The 14,973-nt window shown below is 38.5% G+C and overlaps 1 protein-coding gene across 1 annotated transcript; it reads left to right on the forward strand.

The window, feature by feature from the left end:
* Positions 1–10: 10 nt before the first annotated feature.
* On the forward strand, positions 11–14,722 carry LOC105918679 (TATA box binding protein (Tbp)-associated factor, RNA polymerase I, B). Its single transcript, XM_036130445.1, has 15 exons — positions 11–28; positions 2,025–2,123; positions 2,349–2,436; positions 3,468–3,565; positions 3,649–3,741; positions 5,000–5,102; positions 5,281–5,440; positions 7,766–7,865; positions 10,040–10,187; positions 10,274–10,448; positions 10,534–10,571; positions 13,372–13,456; positions 13,581–13,651; positions 14,100–14,346; positions 14,429–14,722. Exons 1-15 carry the CDS (start codon positions 11–13, stop codon positions 14,676–14,678), a joined length of 1,773 nt encoding a protein of 590 aa, XP_035986338.1. The 3' UTR covers positions 14,679–14,722.
* Positions 14,723–14,973: the final 251 nt, after the last annotated feature.

A 14,973-nucleotide genomic window follows, 5' to 3' on the forward strand; every position in this document is an offset into this window, starting at 1 on the left:
AACTGCCACCATGGATGACGAGGATACGGTAAGCCCTGATAACTAATTCAACAATTTTCTGCGTATAAATGTCACGCAGGTTGGCGTTAGCCAATCAATCGCCAAACTCTATTAACGAAACTTGTATTTTGTTAACACATCTTTATTTAACAAACTCTGCAACCTTTCATGCACATGTTATTTATTGATTCTAAATATGCAGCAGCTTATTTAACGATCGGCTAATATAGTTACGAAATAGTAATTTTATCTGACTATAAAAATATAAATATTTGCTACTACTAAAATACTGCATCATTGTGCTGCTTTATGTTGCTAAAAATACAAATCTTGACTATAAAGTTATGTAACATTTCGTTTTATTGAACGTTTTCCAGCATTTTCCCTTCAACCTAATTAGTTTGGCTTTTTAAAGCAATTTTGCTTTCTAAATGTCAAGAAGAAAAAGTTGGTGTTAGCTAGTCGATTCGCACCAAACTCCATTATAAAAAACAGGTTTTTTTGTCACATGTACTGGTTAACAAACTCCGGAACGTAGTCTAAGCTATTTTTATCACTGATTCTAAATATCTCGCATCTTATTTAACAATCGGCGATTTAATACTTTTTATTGATTGATTAATTGTGGCACCAGTGGCCTATATTTGAAAGCAGGTTAACAGAAAATTAGGTTAAGAGAGAGGGGAAAGACATGCCCATCATAACAGACGTTTTAAGATAAATGTAATAACATGACTATTAGTCCAGATCATTTGGTATGAAAAAGAAGACACGTTTTGTGGCCATGAATGTATATAAGATTTGCTTTTATTAAATGTTTTCTGGTGTTTTCCCTTAAACTTAATCCAGTTGTTATTCAGAATCGGCCTTATTATTCAAGTTTGTGACACAAAAAAGCTTAAAAAAAGTTTTTTCTTTCTTCTAAATGTGTCTTTACTAAGAAAAAAGAAAAGCCAAGGTTGAAATAGTGTGAATATTAATCTGGATTAATCTGCAAACAGCGCTCTGCAGCTCCACCCGGAAGTAAAAATCAGTTTGTGTCCAGGATGTGTGGGGTCTGCAGGGATGTTAGCTGCTCCTTTTCCTGACCCCAGACCTGTACAGGTCCTGGACCGGTTCTGTTCTGTGGATGATCAGAACCACAAAGTGCTGCATGAACACAGGACCGACTGCATGATGGCCACGAAATATTTTTTTTTAGAATGATCTTATAAACCGGATATCGCTTTTGTCTTTTCAAGGCTGCCATCATTATTTAAGGCAATTAGTTCAAATGAATCGCTGTTTTGCTATTTAATTCTCTTTATTTGTTTATTTCTGAAATTATCATTGGGGAAAAAGCCTATTTATGTTAGCATAAAAGAGAAATCTAATGATAAATAAATTAAAAACATTTAAGTAAATAAAATTTACTTTGTATTTTTAGATACAGATACACACAAGCACTGAATTCAAAGCCAACCTTTTATTCAACCAACTTTTTACCAAAACTGCAAGTTTTTTAAAAAGAAAAAAAATGACAAAGGGGCGGAGCTTCCTGGGTCTGCGTTGTGATTGGTTGGGAGGATGTAATGACTGTAATAGTAACCTACATAGCTAGAATGCAAAAGGAAGGAAAAGTTTTATTACATTGAACTTTTTATTGACCCTTTTTTTCCTATCATTGATATACATCTATCGATCGATTATATATCATTATTGAATTATCGTCCAGCTCTGCTTCATCCTGCAAAGAATCGTATTAATACAGGAATTTAATACAGATTCTTCTGAACACTCAGAAAGCCGCCTCCAATACAGTTTTGCATTCTGATTTTAAGGATTTTATCTTATTTAGGCAAATTAGAATACTGATTTATGTTATTAATGCTATTTTTATTACTCTTATGATGTAGTTAATTTGGATAAATAAATGCTCTTTTGTTGCTGGAGTCTCACCTTGTAGTTGATCGTACTGTAGGACTCAGCTCAGGTGTTTTAGGTGTCGCTCTGTTACCTGTCTCTCTCTCTGTCTCTCTGTTCAGGCCGGGTATCGGGAGCTCTGCCCTCAGTGCGCCGCCGTGGACTGGGGCATCTCGGACGAGGGTCGCTTCTACTGCAGGTCCTGCCACAATGTCATCGAGGTAAACGACTGATCAGTGTGGCATACGACAGGGTTTTACTTTCAAACCCACAAGCTTTTGTTCTAGCAGGTCTTAAATTATAGTTTGTGTTACTAAAAACGTCAGAAAAAGTTCAATTGTGCAGCTTTGTCGTTTCTACGTCCTGCACTGCCTCGACTCGCCTGAAGGTGGCACTGTTGCGCCTTCAAAGTGTAAAATTTTCTTGGTGTTTTTGAACTTCCTCAGAGAACCAGAGAGGTGGTGGACATGTCGTTTCTTAGCGACACCAGCAGAATTTCCTGGGTCTCCAGTAAATCCAGAACCAAGAAGCCAGGTCAGTATTTGTCTCCTCTTCCTTTTTTTTTTTTTCCCAGGGATCAGATGCTTGTTATTTAGGCGTCTGTTTACTTGGGTTTATTGACGTGGGTCTAAGGGATCTGGAGGTTAGACAAATCAATTAAAACTGGCATCAGTTCTGAAACGAACAGGAAGCTTGTGTAGAGAAACACTTGTTTGTGTTTGTGACCCGACTAACAGCATCATATAATGCAGGGGTGTCAAACTCATTTTGGTTGAGGGGCCGCATTCAGCTTAATCTGATCTCAAGAGGGCCACACGAGTAAACTCATTGCAAGATTAAATAGAACTAATAAAAGTGGACTTGTTGATTTTTATATTAAGTTAATTTCACCTTTACACAATATATTATGAATAACCTCAGCGTTTTTAAGAAAAGTATGTGCAATTTCAACAATACTTTTACTCAGTTAAACATTTACTTGTGCATTATGCATAAGAACTGATCACAGGGATTATACAATGTTGAAAAACATTTATTCACATTTTTTGGAACTTAAAAACCCTGCCCTGCATGACAAAATACATCAAACAGATAAAAATTAAGAAATGACCTCAATTTTTCCACAGTTGAAGCTTAATCTGCTAATTAAAACACAGCGCCCCTCGTGGACAATATAGGAACTGCATATTTTCAATTAAACAAAGTACATGTTTTTTTCAATAATTGTTTTATCATTCTCTTCCTTTTATCTTGTCCACTTGTGAAAGTCAAATCTGATGAGCTTTTTATGGCATCTTATTGCCACATTGCCAGACAGGACACTGGGGGAAAAAAAAAAGAAAAATTTATTTATTTGTTTTTTATAATGATAATGCATTTAGCCACAGGGCCGGACTAAATTGTTCGGCGGGCCGGATCAGGCCCGCGGGCCGTATGTTTGACACCCCTGATATAAAGAGTTACACTAAACCTTTCCCAGTTTTTCTTGAATTTTTCAACTAGAACATCAGTGGGTTTTCACATTTGAGCCACTCGTTGTTTTATCACTGTGTCGTTCTCCACAGAGCGCGGCCACGTCTGGATGCTGAGTGAAGTCTTCCAGTTTATCCTGAAGAGCCAGGCCGACGCTCTGCTCAGGCTGGGAGTCAGTCCTCGGTTTAAGGTCCGATGCCGTCCTTCCCGTTGACCCGGCACCAGCCGCTAGAACCCGGTCGGCCCGGTTTCACTTCCTTTGGCTTGTTTCAGGACGATGTTCTGTGTCAGATGTGGAGAATTTATCTGCAGAAGAGCCAGCAGGGGTACACCAACAACCCGGTTAACAGCTTAAAGTTCAGAGGGGTCAGTTTTCTCTACGTCACAGGTTTTATTTTATGTGTTAGGTTGTTATTTATTTATAACAAAAGAATTTCTGATATTTGTTACATTTTCACTGATTTCTTTTAACAGTTTTTTGTTTTTCAACACTTTCTTTACTTTAAAGTTCAATGTTTCTTATTATTTTAGAGCTTTTTATATTTAAAAATATACTTTTTTATATTTATGTTCACTTTTTGCTTTTACTTTTCAATTTACAGAGTAATTTTATGTATTTTATTAAGTTTTACCTTGTATGTCTACAGTTAAATTTTCTTTTAGCGTTAATTTCTGACATTTTTTTTTATTTACCCATTTTATTCAGTAATAGAAAATATATATAGTTTTTGTTTTGTTTTGGACAGTAAATTTTTTGTATCTTTTGAAGAAAAAATAAATTTTAAATATGTATCGTATTTTTTATTATTTTAGAACTCCTTATATTTAAAAACTTTTTCCTTAATGTTATTTATTATTTTATTAAGTTTTACCTTGTATTTGTACAGCTAGTTTCTTTCAGAGTTAATTTCTGACATTTTTTTTATATTTACCCATTTTATTCAAAAATAGAAAATATATATAGTTTTTGTTTTATTTTGGACAGTAAATTTTTTGTATCTTCTGAAGAAAAAATAATTTTTAAATATGTATCGTATTTTTTATTATTTTAGAACTCCTTATATTTAAAAACTTTTTCCTTTTACATTTCAATTTAGAGAGTAATCTTATTTATTATTTTATTAAGTTTTACCTTGTATTTGTACAGCTAAAGTTTCTTTCAGAGTTAATTTCTGACATTTTTATTTTATTTACCTATTTTATTCAGTAATTTCTACAAAACATGTAGTTTTTTATTGTTTGATTTGGTCAGTAAATTATTTTTGGTATTTTCTGAAGAAAACAAAATTATTTTTTTTTTCACTTTGCTCTTTGTTTCTGCTTAAATTTGCTACTTGTTTTTTGTGTTGTTTCTATTTTTTACTCTATAATCAGCAGTAGTTTTTTTTGGCATTTTATTTATTCAATTTAGAATATTTACTGAAGTCTTTTTTTTTTTTTTTTTGTTCATTTTGTTTTGCTGGTCAATTTTGTGACTATTTTATAAATTATCATTGCTAATGGAGGAAAAATCTGCTGATTTTTCTTATTAAAATACTTTTAGTTTCTATTAAATTGTTCTAACATATTTATAAATAAATTCCCAACCATAATTGATTAGTTTTCTCGTCTGTTTTCCCACCAGGAAGCGTTGGGCTCTGACTCGGACAGCGCAGCGGATTCTGTTCTGTCGCAGAGCCTCTCTAACACCGGGTCCAATGTTCCCAGCTCCGCAGGTTTTAACTCAGGTACCACGACAACGTCAAAACGGAAACGGTCCACGGAACCGTTTCTTTTCTTTCAGTCGTAGCGAGTGACAGACATCACTCTTTATGGAAGAGAGAGAGTTTGGTGGTTTAAGAAAGTCCATTTATTTTTGTGTAAAACAACAGATTTTAAACTGTAAATTACCTTTTTAAACCTCAGACACCACCAGTGATTGGTTGGGATCCGGGCACAGCAGCACGCGTCCGACGGCTTCATGGAAGCGGAGTCGCTGCCTGATGACCATGAAGAAGACTCTGGCGCTGATTCACCTGGCTCTGGTTTGGAGCCGCGAAGCGCTGACGCTCAGCGACCTGCTCAGGTAACGTTTGCACACACCTGGATGATTAACACTTTAGACCAGGGGTGTCAAACTCGTTTTGGTTTAGGGGCCGCATGCAGTTTAATCTGATCTCAAGAGGGCCACACGAGTAAACTCATTGCAAGATTAGATAGAACTAATAAATGTGGACTTGTTGTTGTTTTTTATATTAAGTTAATTTTACACAATATATTATGAATAACCTCAGCGTTTTAAGAAAAGTATGTGCAATTTCAACAATACTTTTACTCAGTTAAACATGTCCTTGTGCATTATGAATAAGAACTGATCACAGTGATTATACAATGTTGAAAAAACATTTATTCACATTTTTTGGAACTTAAAAACACTGTCCTGCATGACAAAATACGTCAAACAGATAAAAATTAAGAAATGATTAGAATTTTTCCACACCTGAAGCTTAATCTGCTAATTAAAACACAGCGCCCCTCGTGGACAATATAGGAACTGCATATTTTCAATTAAACGAAGTACATGTTTTTTTCAATAATTGTTTTATCATTCTCTTCCTTTTATCTTGTCCACTTGTGAAAGTCAAATCTGATGAGCTCTTTGTGGCATCTTATTGCCACATTGCCAGACAGGACACTGGGGGAAAAATATATATATATATATATATATATATATATATAGGGCTGGGCAACGATTAAAATATTTAATCGCGATTAATCGCCCTGATTAATCGCGATTAATCGCGATTAATCGCGATTAATCGCATTGTATTTACAAACTCCAAGAATGAATTCAAAAGTAGTGTAAAGAGCACTTTTATTTTAATGTCCTGCTGCCATATGAACAAAAGTGTTGTAACATTTGTAGCACTTATTTTATACTGGATATTTTCGACCCATCTATTGAATTTAGTGCACTAGTTGATCTTTTCTTCATAAGAGAACAGCAAGCACTGCAGCCAAAATATGGCCTTTTTTGACCTGCTGTATATTAGCCAGACCCTAAGCTTGATGTATCATGAAACTGTTGACCTTTTGGGTTTTGTGGTTTTTATTTTATTATTAAAATTAAATAACAATAATAATAATAATAATAATAATAATGTTATGTTCAGTGTTTTTTCGCTAATCCACCTCTTATATATTTCAATCCTTATGTAATTTTGTCTGTGTTGTGTGCACCTGCCTGTTGCTTTAATCCTATAAATTTCCCCGTCGTGGGATAAAAAAAGGATTAGCTAATGTTATCTTATCTTAAATAACACTTTTTAATATATGTACTGGGTTCTTTCAAGGTCTTAATTGCATGTTATGTGTGGGCTCCAGTAACATCCATCCATCCATCCATCCATCCATCCATCCATCCATCCATCCATCCATCCATCCATCCACTGATCTACCTGGATGTTCCCTGGAGGACTGAAACGCCTCAGTCAGAGACGTCTGTGGGTCTGTCGGGGCAGTGAGAGAAGTTTCGTCTCCTCTCTCCGTTTCTGGGGCTCGACGTTTTCATGTTTTTTCACATGCTTAGATAATTTGTTGTGTTTCCACTGAAATGAACCGGCTTTTTACAAAACATACAGCTTGATTTCATTTACGGTATTAAAATAAAGCCAAACGGTGCTACTTCCCCTGTTCATGTTTTTTCGCTGCTGCGGTCTCTCTCAGCTGTTTGTTTGTCAAGTTTGTGTGAGAGCTAAGTGGGCGGGCCAGGCTGAGCCTGCGTGCTGATTGGCTGGCGCCGCTGAGCCATGTACGAGAGGGGAGGGGGAGCGGGAGAGTGCTGCCTGACTGACACTGACTGAAAGCATGTGAGCAACATGCGTTAATGCGCGATAAAATAAATATCGCCGTTAATAGTCTAATGAATTAACACGAAATTAACGCGTTAACTTGCCCAGCCCTATATATATATATATATATATATATATATATATTTTTTTTTTTTTTATATATATATAATGATAATGCATTTAGCCACAGGGCCGGACTAAATTGTTCGGCGGGCCGGATCCGGCCCGCGGGCCGTATGTTTGACACTCCTGCTTTAGACAGAGCTCTGCCGCACGGATAAGCGGCTATAGACAATGATTTAAATGGTTTAAATGTTCTCTCTCCCACATAAACATGTATTAGAAATGGAGTTGCCCAGGGCTCTGGCTTCTAACCCATTATTTTGTTGCTGACTTATAGTAAAACCGTTGCATTCAAACTTTTTCATCTTTAATCCATCCATAAACTTTTACAGAGAACAAACATCAATATAGTTTTGTTTCCAGGCTGCCAGACGTTCTTGTCATGTGTTCATAGCTGCTGCTAAACGAACCTTTCACCCTGACCTGTGTGGTTTCAGGCTGGTGAAAGATGGTCACGTTCCTTATGTGACCGCCTACGAGCAACTTCCCGAGGAGATGAAGCTGGTTGGTCAGGAGGCTCTTTTCTTCCATGTCGAGGTCGGTCACTGGTAATTCACTGTACTGCTGTGATTAAATTACTATTTACAGCTCAGGCTAATGTTATTATGCTAATCTTAGGATGCTAACACTGTTCACATCTAATAATGATTTTCTGACTTGGACAAAATCAGTCATAATCCACTGAAATATCAGGAAATTTGGGATGCTAATGCTACCTTACCAATGTTGACATTAGTGGCTAATACCGTATTTTTCGGACTTTAAGTCGGACTTTTTATTTATTAGGTTGGCCGATCCTGCTACTTACAGTCAGGTGCGATTTATATCAATATTAAATGGTAATTCATCCTGACCAACATGAGCCAAGGTGTAATCATTACCGTCTATCGCCACAAGAGGGCGCTCTAGGCTTGTAAAAACTATCCTGCTTCTGCTCCACTTATAAATTAATTAAAACATTAACTTATAGACAACAAAGTCTGAACGCATGTACATATGTTGTTTCACTGTTTCAGTCTGCATTCATTCAGCGGAACGTTGTGTGGAGCAGAAGAGGAAACAGACCCAGACAGAAACTGTTACTGTGCTGTGAAACTAATAGCAGCTAGCGCTAGCTCACAGCTCTGTTGTCCAGGCGGGTTACAACTTCGCTGATGGACGTGAGATTTATGTTGCTCTGAAACATCTGTGTCGTACTGTTAGGTTAGCATGTAGCATGGCTACACTCACGGTCTGATTTAAGCGTAACTTTCAGCGTAACTGCTCGTTATGATGAAATGCGCTGGATAAAACCTGCTGGTTGGAGCTGCTAATTTCCCCCATTCATCCTCCCAGTCATGTTCCACGTTATTCAGCCGATTGTGGATGCAGCTCTGTGATTGAATAAATCGGTTTACCAGATTAAATGTCAGTTTTTAGTCTTGGATTGTGTGAAAAAATTTATAAATAAATGCAACTTTTATGTTTGTTTGTTTTTTCCTCTTTGTGACGCATTTTCTGACTGATCTGATTTATATTCTGGAGCGATTTATAATCTGTAAAATACGGTAATTGGTATTTATTTATTTATTTTGCCTAAGCATAATTTTGTCAGAAATGAACAAAAACAACCTTAATACACTGAAATCTATGCAGGCTGAAGATGCTAATGCTTACATTTCAAGTTGTAGTTTCTTGCACACAGACACTGCTTGGCTCCCGTTAAAATGGACGAAGATGCGTTGCAGCATTAATTAAGATGTTCCGTTAGATGGTAACAAAACTAAACTAACGACTATGTTACTCAACAAGATAAGAAGACTCAAGTTATTATTAATATTACAAGCAAATGCTAATTTTAATATGCTAATGTGACCAGCTAATAATTATGATTTTTAGACTTCTTAAAATGCACAGTCACAATTATTTATTAGACATTTAGGTTTTTAAACAGCTTGTCCTTGGTTTGTGGCCTTGGATTAGAGAAATAAATGGGAAAAAAAATTTCTGAATCGTTAAATAATAAATTTTATTCTCTTATCTTAAAGGGTACCTATAATGCAAAATTAACTTTTTTTAGTCCTTATATACATTTTTCTGTGGATTTTGAGTCTCTGGGAGTGCAGAGAAGTTAAAGTTTAGGCTGTCCCGGAGCTGCGTGGATATCTTTTAATTCGGTTTGGGTCATATTCTTAAGGGCAACAAAATAATGTGAACAATTTTATTTTTCAGGGCTAAACAAGGTAATTAATTTCGCGGATCTACTGTTTTTATTTCTCGTAGCTATTTTTATAGTCTCAGGGATGTCGGAAGGAAGTGGAGAAGTTTAAAAACGTTTGTTCATTACAGCGTCCCCCAGCATCAGAGCCTGGTTAAGTTTTATTTTTCACAGAAAATTTCCGACATCGGTGCCTCAGCAACCTCCGTGAAAAACTTTGTAAGATTGAGAATTTGTGAATAAAACATTTCTGCACCACGAGGCCGTCGTATGTTTGCTATTAAACTACAAAAATGGCCGAAGGAGGTGGAGTAAAGCGCTGTGAAGGGGGCGGGGTGTGAAGTAGATTTAAAGAGACAGCGCCACAACCAGTTGCTCTCATTCACACCTTAGAAATGAAAAGAATCTGAGTGTTTTTGAATAAAAATGGACTGAATTGTGATGTTGGAGAACTTTTGCAAAGTGTTTTTATCCATTTTTGACTTTTATTTATTTTTTCCCCTTCCTCCTGCAGACCATCCCGTCTCATCGCTCCGTCCACAAAGAGGCGCAGGGCCTGCTTCTCTTCCTGCAGCTTCCTGCCTTTCCTCCAGTCAGCCAGCAGACCTTGCTCCACCCAGCGCCACTCTGCCTGCGTTACCTGACCGACGCCAACCTGCCCGGTAACACCCTCACCTGCCGGACCCAGTTAGTCCCACCCACCGGTACCGGGGCCGCTAACACCCTTCCTGCCGCTCCTTGTCTCCAGACCAGCTGCACAGGTGGGTCTGCGTCCTGATGGAGCGTGCGGATATGGCCGATGAGAGCTGCCACACCGTGGACCTGGCCTCGCAGCCCGACCTGCCGGCGTACGACCTGCAGGCCGCCGCCCTCCTCATCGTCACCATGAAGGTGTTGTTTGGACTGGACGACCAAACCGAGTGGTACCTGACCCGCCTGAGCTGTTTATCGGGAAGAACTCCCAATCGCTGCTGCACCTTTTTATGACTTTCGTCTCTTGTGTTTCAGGGATTTATCAAACAAGGCTGGTTCCCAGGACGACTCAGGTTTGTCCTCTGATGCGTGTTACCGTTCTGTCTTTGGTTCCTCCCACCCACAGCCGTGGGAATTTATCACTAGAGCTAAGATAAGATAGTCTTTATTAATCTCACCTTGGAGAAATTCACTTGTCACATCGACTCAATAGTCAGTCAATAGTCGGAAGAAGGTGCCAAAAGTAGGAAGAGGTGCATCAGTTATATACAGTGTATCTTTCAATATACAGATGCACCGATACACGTCTTTTAGGCCGATACCGATTATTTTCACATCGGTCTAACCCAGGGGTGTCAAACATACGGCCCTGTGGCTAAATGCATTATCATTATTAAAAAAAAAATAACAATTTATTTATTTATTTATTTATTTATTTTCCAGTGTCCTGTCTGGCAATGTGGCAATAAGATGCCACAAAGAGCTCATCAGATTTGACTTTCACAAGTGGACAAGATAAAAGGAAGAGAATGATAAAACAATTATTGAAAAAAAACATGTACTTCGTTTAATTGAAAATATGCAGTTCCTATATTGTCCACGAAGGGCGCTCTGTTTTAATTAGCAGATTAAGCTTCAGGTGTGGAAAAATTCAAATCATTTCTTAATTTTTATCTGTTTGATGTATTTTGTCATGCAGGACAGGGTTTTTAAGTTCCAAAAAATGTGAATAAATGTTTTTCAACATTGTATAATCACTGTGATCAGTTCTTATGCATAATGCACAAGTAAATGTTTAACTGAGTAAAAGTATTGTTGAAATTGCACATACTTTTCTTAAAAACGCTGAGGTTATTCATAATATATTGTGTAAAAGTGAAATTAACTTAATATAAAAATCAACAACAAGTCCACATTTATTAGCTCTATTTAATCTTGCAATGAGTTTACTCGTGTGGCCCTCTTCAGATCAGATTAAGCTGAATGCGGCCCCTCAACCAAAATGAGTTTGACACCCCTGGTCTAATCGATCCCCGATATTTGCTGCCTTCTTTTTTTTTTTTATGACACAAGGATGACAAATGTTACACAAATCTCAATTTAAACAAAAAAAAAAGCAACATTTATTAACAAAACATATTAACAATGGATAGCAAATAGATGTTAAATAATATTTAAATATATAATAAAACAAACTTAAACACTTAAATGTTTGCGGTTGATGTTGCAGCATGAGACTTTATCGTGCAAATGACCTTCCTCAGAGTATTTGTAGACAGCAATGTAACAACAACAAAATATGTGAACAATCTGAACCAGAGTATGCTAATGAATCGGCGAACGCACGTATCAACCGATACAAGAAAAACAGAAATGCAAATATCGTCCCAAAATGTTGGCCGGCCGTTGTATCGATGAACCTCAATAGCCATGTTTACAATGACAAAATCTCACAATCTGGTTGAAATGTAATAATAATAATAATAATAATCGGATTGTACTGTTTATATGGCCACACAATCAATTAATCCCACTATAACGAGCGTGTATATGCAGCTGGTTTTATTCAGAGTAGAACCACTCTGACATGCACAGTTATCACATTCCCCTAAAAAGAAAAAATACAGAAGAACTTCCGTCTTTGCTAAACTACAAAAATAGTAAACAAAGCAGTTTTATACGAGTTTGTTTGTCTTCTGAGCGCCCAGGCTGGACTTACACGATGTTCTAATTACGGCTGAAACGTTACAGAGTAAAGCAACGATTTTGAGCTCTTTTAGTTGTTTTTTAAACGGGTTTTATCAGGAGCGCCGACAGTTTTGCATCCTGACGTATTTCCGCTACTCGCCAACGTGGAAATGCGTCAGTTTGCCACATTCAAAATAACTTGATCCTGACAAACGTTTACATGAACGTTGATCAGATTATCAACCGGCATAAACCACCACTCTTACATTAAAATTATAATTTAATTCCGATGTAAAATTAATCCGATCATCATATTCCATTTGAGTCGTTTACATGACGCCTTTTTATTCCGATCGGCCCTTTTATTACGATTACTTTAGTCCATGTAAACGTAGCTTATTTATCAGCATCAGTCCTTTAAGCAGCAGAACAGAGTTTGTGTTCTGGGTTCCTGCGGATGTAAAGAAAAAGCCTGGATTTATTTTCCAGGTCTGATAACGGATGGGAAAAAGAAAAAAGTACAAAAAATAAAAAACTTTTTTCCAGTTTGAGCCCTCTACCCTGTTGTTAAGCTTTTATTTATCCATCGGTGGGTCCATCCATCTAATTATCCGTCAATCTATCCAGACTAATTGTCTGGTCTATTCTGGGGTTCCACATTTAAAGTGTAACCACCATAAAAGCACCTGTGATAAAATCGTTGTGAACTTTTTTGTATTTACACTTTTAAAATGAACTGAAAGTAAATTTTCAGGCTGGAAATCTGAGATGAAAAGATCCGGTTCAGGAAGTCCGGTATCCCTGCAGCGCGTCTTAGCTGAATGAGTTTATTAATCTGCGCAAACACGGAGCGCAGATAATGAGCCGTTAGTCCAGCTGCTGGTTATTAAGATAAAACGCCTCATTTCCATCTGAACTACAAGGTTTTTTTGAAAAAAAGTTGTTTCTTTGGTTTCGTTTTTTAATGATTTTAGCACCTTATTACATATTTACGTTCTAAATCCGTAAATGTTGCATCGATCAACAAGTTTCAGCTGATATAATCCGGCACAGACCGGCCCGGCTGATTTACTGCAGCTCCTCGCCACAGCGCGTCCAGGGATGATGTGACTTAAATAATTTAGTGACGCGTTGTGCAGCTCTGTGCACCGGGTCATTTATAGCGGCTTTGGTTCTGCTCCACAGAGCTGTTCAGCTTCAGGAAGTGGTACCGACTGGTTCAGGCCGCTTTGACCCGGGCTCAGCAGAGGAGGAACCAGGACATCGCCAGGTGAGACGTCAAGTCACCTGCAAGTCTGTGTTCAGGGTTAAACGCTCCTCACTGCAGGTTTTTATAGGATTTAATTTGTTAATAGCTTGTTTTAACGCCCATTTATTCTGTTTTTGTTTTACAGGAAACAGTGGAAGGGAAAGAATGTGTTTTTCACGAACAAGAGGGACAAACATTTCGCGATAAAGAAGAGAAGTAATAATCTGAATAAACACTAAAAGGTCCATTTTTTGTTGTTGTTTAGAAGCAGTCGGGTAGGGAGGCTATTTCCAAAAGGCTTGGAGCCAAATAAAGCCCTGCAGAGGTTCTGCTGCTAGAACTGGGTCATGGACCGATCAGTGGTCCCTAAACGGTCCAGTCAAAGTCCAGAGCCGGAACCTCCAGGCATGCTTTGTGGTGCCTTTTTAAGAGAAGGCTGCAGAAAACTAACCTCAGTCAAATCAATTAGGGCTTCTTTTCTCATGACTTTTATTTTGAAATTGAGTTGACCCGGATCCAAATCAGCAGAACTTTGTAGAACCATCCGTCTGCGTGGTTTTATTGGGGCGTTCATCTGTTGCTCAGGTTCCCCATCGTGTGTTTTTTGTTATTTATTGAGGGAAAAAAGCAGGAAGCGGAACTGAAAGGCGTCGTTTCTGTGCAGGAATCTCCGAGAGTATCCAGATGTGCTTTAAGAGGCTGTCTTCCCAACCGGCCGCCGTCCAGGACGCCGGACCCTCCAGCTTCCTGTTCTGCTGGGGGGGCGAGGACGGGTCGGACGGGTCGGACGGGTCGGACGGGCCCGGCCTGCACCACCTGAAGCTGGACGGAGTCGTCTCCCCGAACCGCGGCTTCGTGACTCCCTGGAACTTCAAATACTGGCATCCGCCGCTCCGACCCTGCAACCCCCGGTGAGTCTGAGCTCAGCCGGCGCCGGCTCGCGGATGAGGGTTCTGGTGCCAGACCCAGACGTGTGCTTCTCCTCTACTGCAGGACGTGCAGCAGTCATTACGGCGAGCTGGAGCCGACGCTGCCGCGCTCCTTCGTCTGGCTGCTGCAGCTCTTCGCCTTCATGCTGGACGTGGAGCCCTGGCGTCTGTTCGACGCGGTGCTGGAGGTGGAGAGGCGGGTGTTTGGCGTCAAATCGCCGCAGAGCGGACAGCAGATCGAGATCGAGGAGAACGCCGGGAAATGGAGGAGGAGAAGGACACGGACTGAGAAACAGACCAGGACTCAGAGTTGAGATCCAGTAAGGAAACCGAAAAGCTGAACTAAAGGAAGAAAACAGAATGAATGTGACGTTTGTTACTCAGCTGCATGATAGAAATATTTTTCTAATTAACCGAACATCCTGCTCTCTGGACAGATGACAGAAAATACCACAAAAAATACGGATAACTTAGACTTAGACAGCTTTATTTGTGCGTACAGAACGAAATATAATAAGATAAAAGCAGAAATGCTCCTAAAAGAGAATTTGTTGGGCTTTTTTTTTTTGAAAATATTTATTTTCTCTACAGAAAACACTTTTTCTAAAA

The sequence above is a fragment of the Fundulus heteroclitus genome, unplaced genomic scaffold (genome assembly GCF_011125445.2).
Source record: "Fundulus heteroclitus isolate FHET01 unplaced genomic scaffold, MU-UCD_Fhet_4.1 scaffold_36, whole genome shotgun sequence".
NCBI lineage: Eukaryota > Metazoa > Chordata > Actinopteri > Cyprinodontiformes > Fundulidae > Fundulus > Fundulus heteroclitus.

Excerpts from the sequence above, each read along its gene's own strand:
- LOC105918679 (XM_036130445.1), top strand. Across the intron at positions 3,742-4,999 it reads ACAGCTTAAAGTTCAGAGGG|GAAGCGTTGGGCTCTGACTC; the intron begins GTCAGTTTTCTC and ends TTTTCCCACCAG. Across the intron at positions 10,449-10,533 it reads CTGGACGACCAAACCGAGTG|GGATTTATCAAACAAGGCTG; the intron begins GTACCTGACCCG and ends CTTGTGTTTCAG.